The 25306-nt window shown below is 36.5% G+C and overlaps 1 protein-coding gene across 2 annotated transcripts in view; it reads right to left on the bottom strand.

Annotated features, from left to right (window-relative positions):
* The window catches only part of GRB14 (growth factor receptor bound protein 14), a 64516-nt gene that overhangs the window by 19310 nt on the left and 19900 nt on the right, over positions 1-25306 (bottom strand). For both annotated transcript variants that reach the window (XM_082763048.1, XM_082763049.1), the window contains exons 3-5: positions 8089-8245; positions 2348-2469; positions 474-548 (exon numbers count right to left, since the gene is read on the bottom strand). In XM_082763048.1, coding sequence (XP_082619174.1) covers positions 474-548; positions 2348-2469; positions 8089-8245 — 354 coding nt within the window. The remainder of the gene's footprint in view (positions 1-473; positions 549-2347; positions 2470-8088; positions 8246-25306) is intronic.

Below are 25306 nucleotides of genomic sequence, written 5' to 3'. Positions count from 1 at the left end.
TGACCTACCATTTTTTTTTGGAAGGCTACAGTAGCCTTCACGCTAACAAATCATACTAGTCAGTCTAAATTTTCTACTCATTAAGTTCAACAATTTAACTCTTTTTATATCTATTTCTATCACATTACCAGTTCCTCAGTATTCTACTGTTGTGCTGCTGCTAAGTATGGGCTAATTAATTCAGTGCTGCACTTTTTAAGGAAACAGTTTCACCTGAAACACTTGATACAGGCATTAACCACTTTTACTGCCTTTTTGGCCATTTTTGCACTTTTTGAATGTGCGATTTTCTAACAGTAGTCACGTAGTAACTGACTAGAAGGGATGCTCCATATTTCATAAGAAATTAAATATTTTGAGTTACACAAAATCTACCAACAGATGTGACAGTGACAAAGTGCTATGCTCACACAAATACAGACAATTGGGAATTCCACGCTTTATTGGCTCATCATCTTTCAAAGGTTACATACCTGTAATATCCCAGAGTGACTTATAGCTGCATTGGTCTCATTTGGAAAAGATAACATATGATCTGGGAAAAAGCTCTGCAATGACAATAATTTCTATCAAAGTTCTGTAAAAATAATTATTAAACATCATATCTCTTTAGGATGTAGAAAAAGGATGTAATATCCTTCCTAAATTTGTAACATCCTATATCTTACTTGCTGAAAAACATCAACAGTATCTGTAAGCATGAGGATTTCATACAGCAGTGCTAGTCATATTGCAACATGCTGAAAAATACATTGTTTTCTATTGTTTTCATTACAAAGGAAACTCGGTAAAGTATTTCATAACTTCCATTAATAGAGAACATGTACTTTCAGGTTTTTTGTTTGTTTTTCTGAATTGACTATTCTGAATGATATAAATATGAATCAACACTAAAACGTGACTACATCAATATCGGGTGGTTAAAAAGTCCACATTTAAAGTGTCAATTTTATTATCATGAAAAGCTCCAGGGGTGATTTATGGCACAGACCTGCAGCTGGTGAGTTCAATATAGTCATGACCGTACATGTATGAACCAACCAAGAGTTATGTTTCCTCAAGATCTGGGCAGTTTTGAAGCTAGTATTCCCTTACCACCCAATGTCCACTGACCTTCGTTTTTAATAAAATTGTTAATAAAATTAATAAAATGTAAATAAAATTGGTAGGGTTAATTCATATTAACACATTTCTAATAAAGCATTCTTGCTACACCATTACCACAGTACCCAGAAGAATAACTCAACAGGAATGGTAAGGACTTTGATTAGGCACAGCTGTTGGAGCTATTCACAGCTGCATGCCTGCCATGCTCCACAGATGGTTCCACTCACTAGATAACCAATACACATGCACTTACTTTTTGAAAGCTTCTCAAGCTCAGAATTTTTCACTAGTGCAGTAGTATCTCTAATGACAGGGGAATTTACAATTTGTCCAGAGAAACACATTTGGAACAGGAAAATGCCCTCAAATCTCTTACATCTTGTAGTGTCTTAATATTTACCTTCTCATCCTTTTCACAGGTAGATAATTTGAGTTCCCTTCCACTTTTCACCTTTCAAGTCCTCATTCATTTCTATTTCTCCCTTTGACATCTGAAACAAGCTGGCCTTGTAACAGATAGTATTAGGAGTGATCCAAATACACCATGCATGTGAGTAACCAGATGGTAATTTTCTCCTGCTGAGCCAGTACTGCTTCTATGGTCTTTGCCATTAGAAAAGTTCTGAATCAGCAGCGTTAACCTTTGGCAGCATCCTTGACTTACAAGTTGTCTCTGCTCCCTTTCCAATTCTTACATATGCTAACTTCGACTTCACTTTCACTTACTCCTAATAGGTTATGGCTGCCCATGGCCTTTTGTGTCAGTTGTCATTTAGCTGCAGCTCTGAGAAGCTGCCATTGGTCAGTGCTAGACCATAACATTCAATTTTCACTTTAGCAATAAAATCATCTTTGCTACAGATGCTTCTCCTTGTACTGCTTCATTTTATATTTTGTTGTCACTTAATGGAAACTTAACTTCAAATAATTCTCATTTTGTTATAGGTCAACATGTAAACTTCAAGAAAATTAAATCCATGTCTCTCTTTTATTCCCTCATCCTCACCAAAAAAAAAAAAAAAAAAAAAAGGTAAGAACACTGATACTTTAAAATTTCAACAAAGTTACTGGCCACCATATACGAGCACTGTAATATATTTCTTGGTCCCATAAACTTCCTCCCAGTTATTCCTTTTGACTTGCATTACACTTCTTTACACTCTGCTTGAGTGTAACAAAAAAAGACTATTTTGCAGCACCAGCAAATGCACCACTTCACAGATATAACGTTATGACTTACCACAGGATTTTTGAAAAATTCATATTTGGCATAATATTTTCTAAAATAGAATTTGTTTTCCTCTTGCATTCCCCAGTTTGACTGGACTTCCATCACTAATTCATGGTCTTCTATAGCTCTTCCTGTAAAAACAACAAAAAACAGCACATAATCTGCACCTAAGAACATAAACAGTAAAACATGAAGATGTAGAGGTCAAATAATTAAAATTACTTATGTTACAAAACATTAAACAAGCAATCTGAGCACAGCCCATTAATCAGGTGCATGTTACACCAAATAACTGTTCCACCCCAGTTGAAATGGGCTCAACTTTAACGTCTGAGGTAGTTCATGTAGCTTTGGTTTTTTTGTTTGTTTTGTTTGGTTGCTTTTTTTAAACAGAGGCAGCTCTGTTACATGACCAAATCCACAGGCTCCATGCAACAGAAGCCACAGGCAGTTCCTGCCTTGTGATGCATGGCGCAGCAGGAAGCAGACCACCTCAACAACTCATCTCTACTTACCTTGCCTGGGGTGTCTGGAATGTCTTCCTGACACCCCCTTCTCTAATGAAGCATTCATAAATTGTAAGCCGTCCACAACATGGGAAAGCTGCCTTCTTCCCTGGACCCTGCTGTCTTTTGAAGCATTTCTCAAACTGCAGACGAACATAGGGCATTTCAGCGTTTTAACGCTTTTGCACAAGCCAGAGATACTGAGAACGTTAGCAGCTGTAGCACTAACATATGCAAAAGGAACAGTAAAAGCCATGAAAAACTAAAAACAAAACAAACCCAAAGCCTACAAAGTGAGTCCTAATGTGCAGATTGGTTTTGCAATAGGTAAAGGGGAAGGGAAGAAAAGACAAAGAACTCAATTATGGGGAACACAGCAGTGGAGGTCAGAATCGGTATTCTTACTACTTTATATTGCTTCTGCAGAATAGATTCTTGAAAGAACTTTTCAATTGCCAAGCAATATTAAATGCATTTATGGGAAAGAATTTAAGAATTTTCCTGTAGATGTGTTGTGCATGCTTAAGAAATGCATACTCTGAGTAATGCAGTAGGACTACTCATATGGCTGGTTTAAGATCCAAATATATGTCTCCCTGCCAATTATTAGGTTTTAACATCCAGTCTTTATCATGCTGTCAAAGGGAAAATGCAATTAAAATATAATATAAAAAACATGTAACTCACACAATTTTCTGATCACATTTCCCAGACTTCACTGCATTATCATAAGGAATTTATGAAAAGAATATAAAGAATATAAGAATCTCTCAAACTTGAGACAATAAAAACCTCTTTAGAACAACAACATCCTGATACCAATCTTCTTTTGCCACCTCTTTCACCAGTCACTGCTTCATACTTCCACACTGAGAAGTCTGGTGGACAACAGCTTTATTGTAGCCTGCAAATTTACAAGCTTCTTCAAGAAATTTCCAGCTAGCAAGTTTAGAAACAATACACTCATACAGCTAAATTTCATCCCAATATGAAAATATTAAGCTTGTGACTAGCAGAAGACAAAGTGCTCATATGATCTACAGACCAAGTATTGGAAAGTTAAACTTCTATTGGATTTAACTGAGTTTTAAGCCCAAAAAGACAGAATGTAAAGATGCTTTATGAAATTTACATTTTGTAAACAGATCAAATAATGCAAATAAAAAACAGAGTAATTCAGGAAACAGAAAATACCCCCAAAATACTGAAATAAAACCAGGTATTTTAGAGGTTTGGACAGATTGTTCTACTCCAAAATATACATTTGTCAGTTGCAGGGGGAGAGACACTAAAGAACTGAAGCTCTTACTCAAAAACAGCATTTTTTCTTCCTTTCAGAGAAAGCTCTCCTCTGGGATGACATTTAAACCTCTTGCAAGCTTGGCATTGTGACATTTAGGAAAATACCATTTCCTCAAGAGTTACTTCTTGGTACAAAAATAAGACATTCTGCATCACCCCCATGGATGGGTAAGGATGTTGATACTTCTTTATTTTTAAGGTGTCATATTAGAGAATCTTTTACAATTGATTCAACTTATTTTCTTGACGTAACTGAAGCACTCAGTATACCCCAGAACACAGTCCTGGAATCAAATTGTCGTGTGTTGCCATAAGAAAGCTCCGCCTTGGTTTATTTAGAAATTTTTTTTCCTCTTCCAGCTAGACTCGAGAGTTCCCTCCTGCCTCTCTATCCTGTCTTTATTACCACTTTCTCTAACATACAGACCACCTGCTACAGCCCAAAACAAAGTCTTCTTAACTATGGGAAGTACTTAGAGCACACGGAAAAAGATTTAATATTGGAAAGCATGACAGGCCACATTTTAAATAGCCTCCTCTCTAGCCACCCAGTGGGGAAAAAAAAAATATTAAAAAAATAAAAATAAAAATAAAAAGCAGAAAGGCCCTTGCCTAACCCTGCTGCACAGATAGTGAGAGCTTCGTGCGACTCCTCAGGCCAGGGTCACAAGCAGCCTTCCGACGGGCTGCCTGGAGGAATGCTGGCAGCGAACACAGGATGGAAGACTGAAACACAGCGAGGTGCCTGGCCCAGGGCCTCTCAAAGAGCAACCTCGGAAAATAAGCCTGTTGAGCTGAGGCGGCACACGGCACCTGAGAACAGCCGTGGATTTCTGTGAATTCAGCAGCTCGGGACTAAAGGACACCTGAGGGAGGCGCGCTGCCCCTCCCAGCACCGCAGCTGCTCCAAGCCAGGCCCCGATGCGGGGCAGGCCGGCGGTGCGCGGAGCGCGGGTGCCCCCCGGCGGCACAGCGGGGCCCGGCAGCGGCCGGGGGACAGCGCCCGGGGCCGGGGGACAACGGGCAGCCCCTCACACTGTCGCTCGGGTCCGGGCAGCGCCGGCCCAGGCTCGGGAACGGGACGCGAACAGGCCTAGCGCCCGCCGGGCAGGGCAGTTAAGGCGGGTACAGGGCTGTGGGAAGGCCGGCCGTGGATACACGGACAGCGGCTCCGGGGTGCCTTTTGTTTTTTCTGCCTTTTTTAACCTTGGCAGGCAGACACACCTCGCACGGTGAGGAGGGCACGCTCCAGTGATGTAATTAATGTCTGTCTTGATTAAAAGCAGAACGCTGTGCTCAGCTCACTGAGATTCATGCAATCATATGTAACTCAGTAGTATTCAGACAGCTGTTAGATATTAAAGAAAATGCTCACTAATTGATGAATGAATTATTAATCACCGTCATACTGGAATTTACACAGACACGTGCTCACAGCGTTTCTCCTCTTGATACCCATTCATTTAGCTTGGAAGCAGAAAAAGACTGTCCAAATTTCCACGGATATGACGTATGACAGTAACAGCAAACAGTCCAAAACTAAGTCAGCATTTGAAAAATGTTTGTTCATGCTATTCATCCAGTGCTTAAGAATATACTAAATGGAAGTCAAGATCAACCTTTCAATATCAAACCTTTCAAACAAAAAACTATCAAACGGTATCATAAAAAAAAAAAAATAATAATAATAATAATAATAATAATCAGTACTATAAAAAAGAAACAAAGATATCTCAAGTTGCTCCTTTCTTTGACTAGTAATGTTTAGTAATGTTGAATTCCCATCCTCACGATCTAGGAAATAATTTTTGGAAATCAGCAATTCATTTTTTTCTAAAATTATGCCCAAAGCAGCTGGACCACTCAGAAGACTGCACGGTGAACACAGGTCTTCTGACCAGCGCACCAACCGTTTCGAGAAATTCACAGTCATAGGAAAAGCAACTTCACTGATGATTTGATATGGAAATCTTCCACTAAACCCTTCAGACAGAAGCAAACACGCTATTTGATAAATAAACCAGGAGAAACACCACCACTATGATTCTGGCATAGTTTGTCGAAAGAGAATTCTTCAGTACTTATTACACTACTTAAACACCAGCCACGCTATAAATTACAGAAAACACTTCTACTATTTATACAGTAGTCTTGTCTAAAGCCATTTTTATACCTCCTCTTCTGTAGCAGTCAGTCATTTACAGTCTCGACCCAGATTTAACTGTGACCTTACTCTGAGCTGGAAACATCTTACAACTGATACATTCAGTGCAAAAGGTTATAAATACCTTTGAAATGTTACAAAGCAAGAAAGAAAAAAAAAAAAAAAAAAAAACTGAAAAACGTTTGTGGTTGTCTTCATAGGATAAAGGAGCATAAAAGGGCAAAAAACAGTTCCAGCTTTTATAGTTCATCCTGAAAATATGGCTGTTAAACATAATACAGGTTGAGATTCACAGTCAAGTTTATTTTACATAAATGCACAAGTTTAGATCCCCTAGATACATACTTAGAGATTTTTTAAAAATAGCTTTTAAGCATATTTTTAACATTTATTTATGCATTTTTATTTTGAATAGTAAATACTGCAGTTACCAGGTAGCAGTACAATCTTCTTTGAAAATTAGGGCATCCAAGGAATTTTTTATATATTTTAAAATGCAGGAAGCTCCCCATAAACTTCTGTCTCAAACAACACCTTGCACAAGCTAAAACTGACCTTGAGGTTGCAGGAGAGCTTTGGTAACTCCAGCGCAGTGGCAAAGTTTAAGAATAATATGGAAATTTTGAGTGATATGAAATTCAAAACATGTATTTTTATGTCATTAGTCTCGTTAGATTTTTTTGATGTAATTCCCAATCAAAAATAAACAAAATACTGAAAAGTAGTGCTGTAAAAGCAAGCATGGTTGTTTGATTAGAGTACCAATTTAATACTACACCCTCACCCAGGCTCACCCAGGCTTCTGAATGCATCTTTTGCTGAATGCAGGCTTTCCTGTGTTCCTTTGCAAACATCCCCCTTCTCCATGTATTTAGCTTGTCTTAATGTGCTGCAAAATCATGTCTATATATTATAAAAAGGTATAGAGACCATAACTTAAAATTATAGTCATGATCTGAAACCACAAATCAGTTCTTTAAACTGCATAACTGTATAATACACATAGAGGTCTTATTTGCTTGCTTTTTGTTCATTTGTTTTTATTTTCTTAGGGAAATGCTGATGGTGTGGAAGGATTTTAAAGAGTTTTATTTCTAGCCACTTAAAATACTAAGCATAAAAGCACTTCAATGCAAGTTCTTTGATTCATACCTGAAAGTTGAAAAGAGTGGGTTTGTTTCACTTTTTAATTAGTCTTGTCCCAACAACACGCTAAATCTAGTCAAATTGATTGTATTGAAGGAAAATACTGATAGCCTACTCTGATGTTGTTTCTGAAGATTGAGTTCTGTTGTCCAGAAAGGACAGCACTGTGTAACCACGTTTTGTCCTTGATGTCAGAAATTTCACTCAGATGTGTTGGGGATAACAATGATTTTATTTGCAATGAAAATATCCCAATACTTGCTAGAGGTAAGCAGGAAATACCAATGGAAGAGGAAGAACTGCCAAAGAAAAGCAAGGAAGAGAAAGGAAGAATTTGCAGAGAGAACCTTAATGGTCAGTGTCTTCCAAATCACTCTTCCAGGTACAGATGAAGCAGAACAAGACAAATGTATTGTGACAAAATTTACTTTACTGGCATGCTATCAAAGAAATAAAAAATAAATAAATAAATAAGGAAAGGAAAGAAACAGAAACGATCCCTCCGAACAAATTCACACACACTCCCATCACTCTCATTACTTTATTTCTAAGCGTATTAGAGCTATACCTTTAAATGGCAAAAATGAAAATACACCTTCTTTACTGCCATACTGTTGTATAGAATGTCTTACCTAAACCTGTGTGAGTAAGGTGCTCAAACAGAGTCCAGTTGTGGTCATCAATATAGTGGTTCTTCAATATCAACAGCTGACATACATCCCTGGCTGTTGTATCAGTTGGGACTTCCAAAGCTTTGCTAGTATCATCTTCACTATAAACTTTAATTACCTGCAAGAAATAAAAGTGCTGAAATATCCATGAACTTAATATTCAGTTAATCCAAGTATGTTGGATAGGCAAGAACTGGAGCTATGAGTTCTATTTATTTATTTATTTTAAAAAACACATATATACACATATAAAGAAACAAAGCCATCAATACAGGAAAGAGTTATCATCATATTAAGACCAGGAAAACAAAAAGTCCTGAAAGACATACATGCAAAAAACAGAGCAAAGTAGACAATTTTTATCGTTTTATCTCTGTAGTTTTTTCCAAATTACTTTATTCTCTTAAGGGTGTTTGGAAGGAGGCAATACAAACTTTCATGACATGTCTTTGTCCTTTTAACTTTTAAATTTCATTAAAAATTCATATTTTTCAATATTGGTACACATTTTAGAGTCCTGAAGAATTGGGTACCCACTAAGTTCTTGAAGAGGTGCACCTTTGGCTACACCTGCTCATGCTTAGTTTCAAACCAAAAGAACAAGTCTTATTGCATACAGACTGCTGGAAAGAAGACGTCAATTTAGATATTTGTTTTATGTCTCTGCAGGAGAGTGAATCAGATTAATCAGCAAGTTGGATGGAATAGACACAATTCACTAGTGTCCTATTGTCACAAACTTTGCACAGGAACTAATCCCATTTAAGTCACCAAAAAGGGTGTGTTGTGTTTTTTTTGTTTTGTTTTTAAAAAAAATTATTTTAAATTCTTCACAACAGTCCAGAAACTCAGTATTATGTTACATTTTTTCCTTTTATTTCTCTTTAAAGAGAGTATTTTTTAAAAAATAAAGTAGACAAAACTCAAAAAAAAAAAAAAATCAAAAAATATTGAGGCTTCTGATATCAGGATCAACTCTTATTTGTTGTCATGTATATTGGAATAGTGACATAGTCCCTAAAACAATACAGATGTTTAAGATCTTATTATAAACACAAACATTCAGGTAAATATGTGAATTAAGAATAGAAGACTTGATATAACGTTAAACATACCAGTACCATTAATTACCACTGTAAATCCTTGATTAAACATCAAGACACAAGTTCTTTAAAGATGAACATGCGTGTGTATTCTGCTCTAGTGAGGCCACACCTCAAGTAACGTGTTTAGTTTTAGGCCCCTCACTACAAAAATGTCACCAAGGCCCTGGAACATGTCCAGAGAAGGGCTATGAAGCTGGTGAAGGGCAGGGAACACAAGTCCTGTGAGGAGCAGCTGAGGGAACTGGGATTATTCAGTCTGGAGAAGAGGAGGCTCAGGGGAGACCTTATTGCTCTCTACAACTACCTGAAAGGAAGCTGTGGGGATCTGGGGGTAGGCTTCTTCTCACAGATAACTAGTGAGAGGACTAGAGGGAATGGCCTCAAGTTGTGCTAGGGTAGGTTTAGGTTGGAAATCAAGAGACATTTCTTCTCAGAAAGAGTAGTCAGTCATAGCCCCATTCCTGGGGCTGTTTAAGGAAAGGTTGGACCTGATGCTGAAGGACATGGTTTAGTGGGTGACATTGGTAGTAGGTCTATGGTTGGACCACATAATCTTGAAAGTCTTTTCCAACCTTAATGATTCTATGATTATTTTAAGTCAGGCCTCTATTACTACCTTACTAAACTAATGCTCGTTTCAAGCATCTAAGGAACAATCAGCCACAGATTGTTGTCTCAACTTGTTACAGCGGCTCCTTCTCTGTTTTGTGCCAAAGTTGGTAGGCAAGTCAGCTGCGAGTTCCAACTGTACATCCTGGCACCTGCTTCCCTCCAACTAATGGCAGAAATCCAAAAATAAATTTAAAAATAATTTTAAAAAATCAGGCCATCTCACCCATGCTATCCTAACATCTGAACAAGAAAAGCAGACTCCATTTGAAAACCACTTACATATTAGAACACGCTGATGACCATACTCCTCTCAAAAAATAAATAAATAAATTTGCTTTTCTTTATGTAATTACAACAGTTCTGTTTCAAACTTTGTCCCAGCATATCAAATCAGCATGAAGTCCATGATGATTTGCTTTAATATTTCAGCTCATCATCTCTGCTCATCAATCAACATCCTCAAAGCAGTCTTCTAGAGAAAATAGGCAGGCCTCAGAGAAAGTTAATCCATGGTCCCCACGGGCCTAGCTACAGCAAAGTACTTACATGTAATAGAAAAGGCAAAAAGACTACATCAATATTAAATTAAGGATCAATACTTGCAAAACAACAATGGCAGATAGCTCTTGTTGGTTTTACAAGTTTTATATGCTTTAGCAGCATTCCCAGTGTTAAACAAGTTATACTGGTAACAACAGTCTGCTGGCAGCATGGTCTTGTTCCATACACAATTTAAACCCTTACTCCAGTCACACACAAATGATGGTTTGCAGTTCAAGATAAACTGGCATGAAGTATTTAAATCCATTAAGTGTTTACAAGGATTCAAAGACAAAAATAAGAGCTGTCTGGCAGGGTACACTGTGAATGGGGTGGTGGGCTGTACAGTTGAGTAGACAAAACATCATCCTACGACCTTAAAACATGTCCTGTTCTGGGCAGTACTAAAGGGCAGACAGCTTCATTAGCCTCTTTGATATGTCTGTGTCAGGCTGATCTAAAAAATTTTACAGTCTTAAGTGCCAGGAGAGTGACATTATGGGAGAGGGAAAGATACAGAGAAGATTAAAGTGACTTTCCTAACAATTCTCCACATGCTTCCAATAAAGCCAGGACAAGGATCCACATCAGCTAGGGACACCGTGAGCACAAACTAGTGCTAGTGACTACGGTTTTCTTCAAGTGCTCATCAAGTGAGGTGTTGTGCTTGTTTTACAGCAAGATCACGTACAGCCCATGTTGAGGCCCTTGATGGATGATTTTTAGAGAAACTCTTTTAAAAAGGGTTAAGAGTCGCAGTGCAGATGACTAGACTCTTATTGCTGAAGAAATAGGAAAAAGACATTTTAAAATGCTGAAGACAGCAACACAAGTCATGATAATGAGCTGCCTGCAGCCATTCAACTTGGGGAGACGGAAGCCTTGGAGGTGGCCTTGGACTACAGCAGCACGACTAAAACAAAACAACACTACAACAACAGGAGAAAAAAAGAAAAAAAAAAAGTGTTTGTGCTCTTAGAGTTCTCTCACCTGGCTTTCTCAGCATAGGGAAATAAATCCTGTGCAAGTCTAGGACAACTGATCACCCCAGCCCATAGCTATGACATGCTACTTTATAAAATACAAATGCTGTGCCCTTTTCCTCTTCCTTCCAAGAGATTGAAATACAGCAGGAGACAGCAGTCAGGCAGTCACCTAACAGACCCTTCTGAACTTCTGTTACAGTCTTAGTTTAATGAATTGAATGTGATGGTGTAAATCTCATCAGTTAGTGTGACCTTTGAGGGGATTTTAATTAGAAAAAGTTGCTCTGTCCACACTTTCTGCTGTATGTTTGAAGCAACATCTAGCATAGGATTTGCTGGGAATGTATTTTTTTCCATGGGGAGTGAAACATAAAATCAAATCAGCTTTCCATTGTTTCATTGCAAATATGATGCAATAGATACTTCTCTTGCCAGAAGTAGAGGATGCTCTAAGACTTAAAGGGTGGCAGGATTATGCTAAAGAGCCAATTTTGTTGACCTCTTATAGGGATGAGAATGCTCGAGTAACCACTTCTTTACTTTTATTAGCAGTTACCACTGTGCATTAGTCTGATCAGTCATCCTCTCTCTCATTTTTTCCCCTAAACTTTTTTCTCAAAAGTATCACACAGGAAAAGAGATGCTAGTTGAGAACAAGCTATCATTCATTTTCTTTACCATATAGTCTCAAGCTTTGTCCTATAGCCAGCCATGTAATTTGCCTTGACTATATTTATTAGAAGACTGTTAGGAGAGGGAAAAAAAAAGAGTTGCCTCTATTGTGCTCAAATCTTCTTTCCTGTCTAGTTCATGAATATACAGATTTTAGCTATTCCCAAGGCCAGAAGAAACATCTCAATAGCTTCCATTTAAGCCATCAGAAGTAAGAAATTAGCAACTCCAAGATCTTCTTAAAAGAGGAAAGCACGAGACTGAGCAGGACAAGTATCAATCATTTTCATTGTCTATGGGACCTGGCAAGGAGGTACAGCTTACCTACCCATCCTCTTTCCTTTTCAATATATTATAAAAATCAACCAAGATCCCAAAAGCACATGCACTTCACATTTATTCCTCCAAAAATTATATTGCTAAGAAATGTTTCAAAATAAAACACATTATTGTTTCCATTTCACTCATCATCTTAACTCAGAATGTATAATCAGTGTTGAAAAATGTAACAGGATTTAACAAAGGATAGAGAAAGGAGACACTATCAGAGTAGGAAATAATGAGAAGGAGAAAAAAAAAAAATCAGAAACTGCTTAAATAAAAGGGGTATAAGTAAAAGAGCATATAAGGTAATCAGTGTGGGAAGAGCAAGAGAAAGCTGGACTCGACTCTCTCAAGTCTCCTTCCACACTCAAACATCATCTCCGCTACAATAATTAAATAATGTGTTCCGTAGATTTTTAAGAGAGGGTGTCCAAGTCTCTGATTCTTCAGAATTTTCAAGCCATCTGTTCTGGAAGTTTCAATCTGCAGAAATGACACAAACATATGGAAAGACCATACCCTGCACTGAACAGTTTTAAATTTCAAACTAAGTCCTGACTTGTGAAAAAATCCAGGTAGATCCAACAGAAAAAGAAGCACAGAGAACATGGAGTCCATATTTAGGTGCCTACATCAAATAACCTGAGTTACAAGATTTTGGTTGCAACTGTATGGCCATGAAATCAATGGATGACCAGCATCTTTAAATATGTATCAGGCCACTTCTATTTATAAAGATACAGGTATCTAATTTTAGCTCATCCATTCCTCACTTTTTCTCCATTAATAGAAAATTACATTTAACATAAAAGGGACTGAAATTGTAATGTAAGTAAAAAACATGCAGAGTTATTGTATGCAAAATCAGCCTTTAAAGAGTCTTATAGTCCAGGGTGCCAGACGTCCCTAGAGATCTGCTTGATAAAATGCTAACCTTTGTCATTAGTATTAACTAACAGGCTATTTGTCTGTTCTCAAATTTCCGATCTTACTCCCTGGTAGACAAAGCTTTTGTTGTTTTTGTTTTCTTTTTATTCTTTTAATTTACTGGTATTAGCAGAGGACAGGGGAATTTGAGGTGTATTTGAAATCGGAAATTGAAGTGCATTCAACTTGGAAATTTCTAGCATTCCAAACTATTTTACAACTTCTAGTCTGACTACTTTTTAGAGAGCCTTTTTATAAGAGTGAGCAAAACTTTGGATTCATAAAACTATTCAAGGACAGATTAAGTCAATTATTTTTTTTTTAAATAGCATGCTGTTAAAGTTAATTGTGTGAATGCAAGACTTTCCCTTCAAATACCCTAGACTACAGGTAGAAGGCCAGCTTCCAATATTCTTCCAAAAAGGAAAATTCAAGGCTGAAAGGATTCTTACAGTTTGTAGATGTCTATAATTTATTATTTTTTAAATGATACAATGATTAACTGTAGCTGCTCATTGCAAAGCAACTATTTACTCCATTGCCACATCATGAGCTTTCAAAAATTTGTCCTGTAGATGTCCCTGTGATGTCCCCTCTCTTCTGAAGGATGGTTCACAAGGCACTACATGATTTCTGCACAGATTTGTCAATGTGTACAACTGGACAGGCAAGAATTGTCATCCATTGATTAGGGACAATTACCTGAAAGCACGTACATGAGGGAAGAAGGCAAGTCTGGAACAAACCTATGTGAAATCCTGGTTACAGTGAATCCTGACTTCTTACCTGAAACAGTATAGCTTCAAGAGAACTTCAAGACATGAAGTGAAATGAAACCATCACCTTTTATAGTAGGACCATCAACCCCTTTAAAGGGGAAGCTGAGCACCTTGTACTTAAAGAAACTGAACGTAAGTTAAGACTCCACTCACAGACAATGACAGAAAATAACAAAGAAGGAAGTAACTTCCTGAAGGAGGAATAACTGCTCTCCCAAGTGACCAAAAGTAAACTTTGTACACATTTAGCTGTTATTGACAGATGGAGTTAAGGTCCCACAAAAAGCACCAAAGATTTAAATGTACTAATAATTAATTAAGTCTCTGTCTTGCAATGAAACCATGGTGCCAAGAAAGGAAGTACAAAGTCTAGGAAAAATGCCTATTTTTCCTACCATGACCTAAAACACATTGAATTTTTCCAAGATCTACCAAACAAACATTCTGTTAGGATATTATGTTAGAAGGTACTCAAAAATGTTTAAATTCATGGTAATAGGCACATTATAAACTAAAACAATTTTTGTTCACTTTCTATGAAAGCCCTCTGACAAATTACTATGGCAATTTGGCAATTATCTATATCTTTGAGCCCATACAATCACCCCCCTTTGCTTGACTCTTAGCATTATCTTGTCCAATCCAGCATGAGACTGACCATTCTATGAATGGAAAAAAATCACACATGCACACAAAAATCTGAACAGCAATATGGAGAAGTAACAAAAATATTTGAGGTTTCCTGTACACAAAAAAGGTCCTATTCTGAGTTTCAAAATAGGCATTTCTCATCTGAATTTGGGCAAGTGATTATTAGTCCCTCAGTTTCCTTTTTGTAAAATGGGGCAAGGGAAATGAAATCTGTTTCTATACAGCAGGGTAACAGATTGAACTCATTAAGATTTGTAAAGCACTTAGACTTCCTCTTATGACTACTGCTTTAGATGTGTAAATATGTTGTATTATAAAGAGGGAGGTTAAATTATGCAGATCTCCAAATTATAATAAGCTATGTGCAAAAATATAGCAGCAAAGTTCTTTCAAACGAAGGTTATGACAATCACATTATGATGTTAAAAAAATGGCAGAATGAGGACAATGCTGACATGCAATCATCTCAAAGACAATGTCAGTAAAACTGAAGAGAAACAAGGTTTGAAAGACAGCAAGAGTGTTAAAATATAAATACCATTATTTAATCCTGAAGTTTATACATACACTTTTACAATATTGGTCAACAGAAGCAAAAAAAAAAAAAGTAATACAAGTTATAAAATATTTCAGAATTCCATATAAAACTGAACAAAAGGCAAGGTCTAGAGAAAGCAACTTCCACGCTTCGGACAATTAACTCATAGTGCAACTATTTTTAGAGAAAAAAAGTGAGATTCTTTTTAACTATTAGCTATAGTTATATGACACTTCGCTCAAAAAGTTACTATAATTAGACCACTAAATACGAACAATTACACTGTGAAGTTCAGTATACTGTAAGTAGGAATTGCAATAATAAACAACATACAGATTAAACATTGCAAGTATTGCAAGTGAAAGATTCATCACCATCACCAGCCTTCACCACAAAGAAGCAAATCAAGAGTAAAAAATGCAAAGTAATGGAAAAAAAACAGAAAGCCCTTAAAAAATGCACAGATTTATAAATAAAGTGGAGGGGGAGTACGGGACAATTTATTTAAATACAGAGTCTCAAAATATTCTGCCTCTCTTGGTTGTGGGTTGTTTTTTGGGGGGGATGTTTTCTTTTTTTTTTTTTTTTTTTTTTCCCTTCTTCATTTGATGGAGATTCCAAACAAGAGCAGTTAAAGAGGCATTTTAAGTACAACTTGTAATATGTGTATGAGTAACTAGGAAGCTGTGAGGGAATTTAAACATCATTGACAAAAAAAAAAAAAATCAAATAATATAATTCCATGGAATAGCAGAAATCAAAGAAAATTAGCAGGTTCGCTAGATGATTCAGCAGCCAAAGGATCACTTATGCAAGATAAACACACTGCAGAGTAGCTGAATGATTTATTTGCATTAATTATTCACAATGACTTTGGAGTATTATATTCCCAGATCTACTCTTTACATGTGAAATCACACTGCTGCTTTAAAAAGAAGGGAAACTGGAAATGAAAAAGCAAACAACAAACAGTTAAAATACGGTTATACACTCTAAAACGTAAAGAAACTTAAATGGCAAACCTCAGTCTATCCTAACATAAATGAAGGCTGAGACTCCATCTCTTCCTTATCTGATGAAGATGGCATATAAACTTCTGTTGAGTCCTGGGAAAGAGGAAAAAACCATCTGCTACACAAGGAACATTGAAGCAGATTAATTTTGGGGTGTTGCATTGTGAATTTGTGACACACTGTTGTCAGGCAGATAGGTAAGGATTATACCTACTTTGTCTCTTCCTAGAGAAAAAAACCCATTCTATTAAAATTTTCTTCATTTTGTTCACAGCAGTTATTAGAATGGTTTACAGTAATCATCATACTTCTGAAAAATCTTGGTGATTTAATGCAATTCACATTGATTGGCATCCATAACTTTTCAAAAGTCCTTGAAAAGAATACCTATCATGAAGATTGAACACTCATGGAGTTAAAGACTGCAGGATAAAGGTAAATTTAAAATGAATTGTTCGTTTTTAGAATGGCTGGTTACAGTCAAGTAAATTCAGACTCACTCACTTTAACCTCTGAATGAGAGTGGAGAACCCATGTCTTACAAGCCATGATAAAAATGAGTCTTGGTTATTTTTCATTTCATGACTGAGAAATGCTAAATGTGTGTATTAACATCTGACAAAGAGGTATCTAAAAATCACCTTGGTCCTGAGAAAGGTAGAAGTTTCCCAATTTCTGTCGTCTATGTACCTCTTACTTACAGCCAACTAGTCAAACGTAGATCACTTCTCAATCTCAGTGCATGGTACATATGGACCCCTGGTTAATATAAACCTAGTACATAGACATGTAGATCTCAATTACAGTTTTACATCTTCCTATACACTAAAAATAAGTTAAAAAAAAAAAAAAAGAAAAAAGAAAATAAAATAATCCAGTGAAGCTTTAGTAGAATTCTCTAACCAAGGAAAATTTTAAAATTCATTAGAGAACATAACATAATCCAACTTTAGAACAAGTACATTCATATGCAGGCTATTCTCTTCTCTACCTATGCACCACTATGTCTTACTGACCAAGAGCATGGGGATTTTGACAGTATGTCCAGCCAATACAGTTCACAGTACAAAACTTAAGTTATCGCCCCAAACTAGAAATATGGTATAAATTATCAACATGCTACCACACCTTCCAAAGAAGTCATATACAAAATTCAGGGGAGAAATGATTTTTTTATATAAAGCCACTAAAATACACCTGTATTTTTTATTTTCTGTGTACAATAAAGTTAAGGGCAGAATGTTATCAGTCTTATGTTTGACTAGCTTGTCCCTATTTGTGTCAAAGCGTTAACATTATTTAAATGAGGCTTTCTGTATTTAATAGTTCAGTTTGTCCAACATATCCTTCGCTTGTCAGAGATAAATAGAATGCTGTGTTCCAGCACAAGAGAAAGCAAATCTGTTACTGCCACATTCTGGCTGCACTCTATGTTTCTGAAGAGATACCAGCTATAAAAAGAAGTACCTATTGTTTCTACCAGGGTTTTCACACTATGTTGCTGGTTTCTCAGCAGAGCATCTCTCTTGCTGAAGCAGAGAAAGACTAAGTCTCTAAATAATTTGTTTTATATAAAAGTTCTGGCTTGAACTACAATACAGTTTCAAATCTAAGAATACCTTTGTCATTGCCCTTATTACTTAAGTATTCTCTTGGAGGTCACTAGAGGAAAAAAGGCTGTAGACTCAGTAAGACTGAGTTTTAGATTTTCAGCTTAATAAAATTCAGTTTGTAAATTTTCACATAATTTCTAGAGTGGTACAAGGAATTTTGAGAGCAAGTATGACAAAGGCTATGTAGGTTAACCCATCATACTGAACAGTTGGTTTAAAATCATAGAATCACAATATCATTAATGTTGGAAAAGACTTCCAAGATCATCTGGTCCAACCATCCACCCTACCACCAATATCACTCAATAAACCACATCCCTAAGTACCAAAACCAACCTTTCTTTAAACACCCCCGGTGACCGTAACTCCACAACTTCCTTGTGCAACCTGTTCCAAATACTTTGCCATTTGGTATAAAATGATGAAAACTGTTCTGCTGGGTCAGACTACAGCAGTCTTGCAGCCCAATACTGTCTTTGGGTATCTGTTTCTAGTCACTGGTGCTATACAATGGCAAGGTATGACTGCTATAGAATAGTTATTCTGACAGAATGTTTTATCCTTCAGCACTTTCCAACATCTTTCATTTCATTTGCATAGTATTGCTCCCTGAAGCCAAGGCATGAAATCCAAATAAAGTGTAAATCCTGTAATAAAGCTAGCAAGCCTACTCATACCATGTAAAACCTTCAACTAGACACTCACATTAACACAGATTTGTCAGCAAATTTTGCTGATAAATCCGAGTCACTACAGGGAGCACCTGGGCTTAGAATTAATTCCTATATTAAAGGCCAAAACTTGATAGTCATCTAATGCAAAACAGTCATGAAAACTAGTGGAACAAAAAGAATATTTTAAAAGGATGATGTTGTAATAGAAACTACTCATAGAAACTAATCATTTCAGTAATTTAACATATTTTGACAATATTTACCTGTAACCATGTGTTCTAGTTCTAAAAGGAAAATTAGGTATGTAAACTGAACAGTTTTCAATCACACAAAAAAACTGAGAAGTCACCAGTAAATTTTTCATCTCTTCACATGCTGTGATAACCTACATCCAGAGGTCTTCTGGGCTGTCTGGCTGTTTCTTCTTTTTACCATACACAGTCCTTGTTCAGATTATGACAGAATGCTCATAACACAAATACATATAGCAGTCTTATCAAACAGGATATTCAGAAGCATGGTGACAGACACAATCCAACAATAGTTAAAATCAACACAACCGAAGGAAAATCAACAACACAGAGCTTGCATACACAGCTGGTGGATAATTTCATGAGCTACTTATGTCTGGCTGTTATGCTAATACAAGACAAGTAGAGGGCTCCAACTGCTATTCAGTCTAGATACCATTTGATTGCTAAAATCTTGCAGAAGAGAATTAACTGGTTTAGAAAATAAGCCTAAGAAGTCCAAGAAAAAAGCATGATGTTATTTTAGGGCAGAAGTTGGAGGTAGAAATGATACAACATTCAACAAGAGTAATGAAAAGACTGCAAAGAAAGCACAGTATGCTGAGCAAACGAGAAAGAGGATACCAGTACGAAATAAATGAAAAGCACTACAGATGTCAGCTGAACACTTCCTCCAGTCCCTCCAAAGATTTTTAGCGGTGCCAAATGGAGAAGGTATCTGCAAAGAAACAAGCAGTATGAAGTTTTAACCACAGGGAAGTGCAATGCATTTTAAACAAAGGATGACTCCCCAGGTTAACATTTTTTGAAGTCCCAGCATGTGTACTGGTAGAGCTATAAGTAAGTAGTCCAAGACCTCCCAGAGCTTATGATCTGCCAGAGAAAGGAGATGAAATATGTTACTGGATAGAATACAAATGAGGAGTAAAAGACTCCTCATCTCTTTGAGTCTGTATGGGTTCAGAGCCACACATCCAGTAAAACTTCCACTTCTTAAGCAAACACAAACAGATTTTGCAACTCTGGCTCAAAAAGCTGGGTATGTATTCTTAAGAAGTTTGACTTATCTTGCTTTCTACTGTTCCCAAGGCACCCATTATACACTGTACCAGAATAAATCTCTTCTCGTGTAACTACTTTAAGCTACAGAAAACAAGTTGCTCTGAAATATATAATCATAAATAAAGGATTGAAAGCAACTGAATATGTGCAACTTTGAAAAAGAAGGTTCAGGAAGACAATGACAATTGTAAGAGACTAAGATGGACTGAAAGCAAGGTAAAATCTTCAGTGTTAGAATAGATTTATGTTGATTCAAAAGTTTTGATCAGACAGTCATAACTTCTTCTTTAAGTCCTTAAGGCAGCTGGCATTTTGTTGGGATGGGTCCTGCCTCTGTTCCTGACTCAGAGGCAGAAAAACAAGGAGTTGGGCAGTACCCATAGCAATAGCATGGAAATAAGGAAGCAAGAGAGCTTGGATCTGAGTAATTCCTTGGTGCAAGGTGACACATTTTCTTTGTGCATATTAGTATTTCTTTATTTTATCAAAAGTAAATAAAATCTTCTATTTTTTCAGGGTTTTGCTTATGTATCATAGTATGCTGAAAGTCACACACAAAAGACATGTAACATCAGTACGGAAAATTTGATTTTTAGCATAGGACTGTCACTACTACCTAGTGTGCTGTTTGTTATGTTTTTCCCTTCACATACAACAATGCAACATAATAAATAAGGGATTTACTACCAGTAGAGATGACTTTGGCAATGGCTCTTGATACATTTCAGGGCTGAGTAATACAGTCTGAAGGTCAAGTTCTGACTTCTTAAAGCCTAATTTATTCAAGAGGAGACTGAAGTTCTAGAGCTAGAAAATGGCCAAGTACTTTCTTCAATTGATGAAAAAGCTGTTTTGTTATGTTTTTTTTTTGTTTTGTTTTCTTTTTCCAAAGGATTTTCTGCCAACAGAAAAGGATTATGAGCAGAGTAGGGCACTAAACACAGCCAATTTCTTTGGTTACTGTATGAAGGATGTTAGATGTTCAAAGAAGGCAAGAAGAAACTGAAAAATGTATCAAAGGTCTGTTCAAGAACTGAAGACAGAGTGCAATGTTAATTGTGCCTCTAAACTTGTCATACTATACAAGGGACAAATAATGACCAAGTGTATTAAACCACTAAGGTTTCTAAGAGACTTCCTAAAAGCTCTGCACGCTCATTATTCACTCTCTTATACATACACACACATACATCCCCACCTACCTTTCATGGCAATATGCAATATAGTGGTATACATTTTAATTTCCAAGATCATTGATGGTTTTGTATAAAAAAATATTATATAAAATTTGATTTCTCATAGGGACTGAAATATCACAGGGTAGTGTTCCCCTATCCCTCCTTACCCCTTCCTACTCCACCCCCCTCGGTAAAGTTAGTCCCATTTTGGTTTCATTTATAAATTTTGGGATCAATTTGACACAGAACAAAAACTTTACTGCTTCTAAAAACATGAAACCACTAAGTATAACTGATCAAGTGGTGTGTGACTGTTTGAGAATAAAGAATGCATTCTCAAAGCAAAAATTGGTCCCAGAACCTTCCTAAAGTATAGTACCAGATCTATATTTGCTTGGCCAAAACCTTCCTCAGAGAAAGTGCTGCGATACTTCCCCTAAGGAGGCCCTGTCAGTAGGTCTCTCCTTAACAGTTCCTGGGCTTAACGAGGCATAACCAGACCTCTTCCACAAAGAGAAAATGCTACTGTGCCTCCCTCCTCCTTCTTTATCATCCACAATCTGAACTTCCAAAATCACGTCAGTCTCTGTCATGAACAGGTAACTTAATATCTGCAACTACAGTATGACAGATGACTGAATCTGAGGCAGATCATCCTTTCATAGCTTAAATGAAATTTGTATGTTCCCTCAGACAAACATCTGAGGTAACAGGTAAGCACCTATAGAAATAGTTCCATGCAGTTTTTATGTATTATCAAGAGGAAATGAGTGCAGATATCTTAGTACATATTACTTGCCACAAAGGTGGCAAGACCTTCCCTTGAGACTACGTACTGGCTTCCCCTTCTGGCAATTTTAAACAAACTTATTTCAAAAGCAAACTATCCATCTCCTGTATTGAGTTTGTGTCTCTGCCCATTCCTATACATATACATGTATAGGAATATATATATAGGTATACATATATATATATATATATATACACACACACACATACAGACACACGCGCATTTCTGCTCCTAACCCTTCTTCAGGCTTAAAAGTTTACTATTTGTATCAAACTCTGCACATCCAGTATCAGTACATCCGGATTACACCCAGTACTTTAAATAAGATCATTAAATCTATACTGAATTTCCAGTCAGGCCCATTGTATTACTTTACCTAGCGGTTATTCCCAATATTTTCTCTCACACCCCCCAGCAAGTCATGAAGAAAAACATTCCACTAAAAATAAGATGTAAGAGCAATTCAAAATGCTTCACCTCAACCATCTGACCACTGTTCCCAAAGTCTTTGAAGCACAGTCAAACCCATCTCTTACTTTTCTCATGTGTTTTCAAATCTTTGTATGATGTGTCTCTTTTATTACACTGTACAAAAGAGAAAGAGGGTATGAGTGGTATTTATGCATCTTTGAAGGACTATTTTTTTCAAACTGTCCTTATGAGGAGATGCTGCATACATGAATGCTTTGTCTGTCTCCAGATATTTCTATTTAATGGCACCATTACCATATCACTTAAAGTGCATTTATGTAAAATTCCTGGATTAACACATTGGCCTTTCATCTCAGGAAACCCAAACGCAAAACTGAGAAATTACTTTCACACTCCTAGCCTTGCAGACAGACATTGATAATTCTCAATACAATTTGGCTTAAGTGACCATTTCTACTTGGCAGGAGGGGTGGGTGTTCATTAAAGCAGTGTGTGATCTCAGGCCAGAAAAAATGGATGGAAGAAAGATCCAAGAGAATCTTGAAAACTGCTAAAATCCAGGATTGTCATAAGCATGCAATCTAAACTACATGCTCATTTTCTAATCATTCTTCTCATATTCAATTTATTCTTCTAACTATTCAATATAATATTTCTTCCATTAAAAAGAAACTATGCAATCTCTTCAAGAATCACTAGAAATTGTTCAGCTGCAATACATACTACCTGTGTACACAAGGCCTTCCAACATTGTGTGACCTAGTGTACTAGGAAGTTCCCAACTGCTGTAAAAAAAAAAAAAAAAAAGCAATTCTGTTTATAAACCTTTCATCCAACATCAGCTGCTTAAGTACTCTTCTACTTATCACACAACAAGTCTAGCAGACCTGCAGATTTTTGTCTTGAATAAATGACTGGTTTGTAACTGACTGTAAAACATTGTTTTGAACGCATTATAACCTTTTAAATCTAATTTCTTAAAAACATTTTTGTAAGAGTACGGAGTTATTCACACAAAAGATTAAAAAAGGACATTTACTCTAACTGTGGTGGATTAATTATATGTCTAGTCTATATACACACTATAAATCTGGTTTTAATAATACTCGATATGCATAATTCCCCATGCTTATTAAGCAACTCATTTTTCTGCCTGTGCGAAAAGACCCTTTGGAATCTAAATGAGGCCCTGTAGCTTTAGTTAAAAATATATTACTTAAGAATAAAACAGATCAACTATGATACATACTTCTTTTCTGATTTTAAAATAAAAAAGTATGAAAAAAATGGACAAAACATAATAGTTACTTGGAATGAAAATTAAAAAAACATTCAAGAAACTGGTAAAACAGCCAGGCTATAACAATAAAAAACGTCACTTTTTGTGAGGGAGGAAAAAAAGATTCTTTCAGTACCATAACTAAACTAAACTTCTTACATAAACACTGATGCTTACATTAAAGAAATAATTATTGGGGATGATCAATAGCATAAAATATTACCTTATGAATTATTGCTCAATTTTCTCTTGACAATGCAATGCTAACATATTTATATTGCCAATGTCCAGGTTCTTCTTACATTATAGAAAATAAAATTGAAGATCACCTTTTACTTAGAGCACTGCAATTTCAATGTCTAACAGAAATACTACTTAAAAGCAGTATCCCAAGCAATTGATTTGAAGGCACTACATACCAGAATAATAGATTATGACTGAATTGCATTTCTATGTTTCTAATGTCCACAAAAAACAAATTCACACATGTGCATGCATGCATGCATGCACGCACACATATTATCCCTTACAAGCTAGCCTCTTTCTTGTCTGCTTCCTGCCTGCCTTCCTTCCCTGTAGTATTCCAGTTCCAGGAATTAGGGTAGTGCTATAGAAGTAACAAAAAAAAAAAAAAAAAAAAAGCCTTGTGAATGGAGAGAGGAGATATATTTGCAGGGAATTCTACTGGCATAAATATAACCATCATGAGCAAAAACGGGACACGAATTTGGCATACAGTGAGCCCTCAGGGAGGATACACACCTCTGAGAACTTTTGCAACTGTGTGCAATCTGATACCTACCTACCTAATTCAATATCCTGTGCTGCTTCCTCCTCCCACGTCCCATATTTTTATTTTGGGCTTGCAAAGAGCACAAGAAGTAAAGCCAATAGTTCATTTGATAGTAGTGTGAAAATATTTGTGTTTTAAAATAGGAGAGAATGCACAGAAATCTATCTCACTCACCATGCCTTAGGAGAGAACAGCAAGACTTTAAGTTTGCTCAGAGAATGATGCTCATCTCTCAACAGCAAAAAATGAAACACAATCCATTAAAATATACAGTACAGTTAAAACTGAGTTTCCTAGCCTTCAGAATGTTAGATTGAGTGAAGTTATGCATCTCTCTCCTCCCACATAGCACCATGCACTGCTCTGCGCATACCAGAGGAGTCCAATACAACTACACACTTCAAGAACAAAGACCTTCATCTTCCTAACATAGAGATAACCAAATAACAGCTGAAAATAAAACAACTATGACAACTGAAGATTTGAGGACTGGGAGGCAGGGAGAAAGGAAGGGCAGGGAACCACAGGATTGGAAGAATGAGAGCTGAGAAGCTAAACTTCAAATTTTTTTTTTTAAAGATCATTTCTGTAGAGTGCTCTTACACAGTATCTCTCTCAAACATCTTGCACATATCTGAATCTGAAAGGGAAGTTACTATACCAGAAAAGTTATATATGACCATGTAATTGAGATAACACTAAAACTGCATGTTCACAGGCTTCCTCTGCAACTCAAGTGATAAATTAATCTGAAAGAACTAAAAATACTAAATCAATAACAGCTATGCATTCATATACTATTTTAGACTCACTGCACCTACACCATAAGTATATGCTGTGTTCTATGTAAAGTAATGGTGAGAACCATTTAATAGCATAATAGAGATTTATATTGCCATACATCACGTGTATTTTAACTTTACATATATCCCCAATCCACAGAGTTACACTAAGCAACC

This window comes from Aythya marila, assembly GCF_965140915.1.
Source record: "Aythya marila genome assembly, chromosome: 6".
Lineage (NCBI taxonomy): Eukaryota > Metazoa > Chordata > Aves > Anseriformes > Anatidae > Aythya > Aythya marila.
This window is presented reverse-complemented; position numbering and strand designations above follow the sequence as displayed.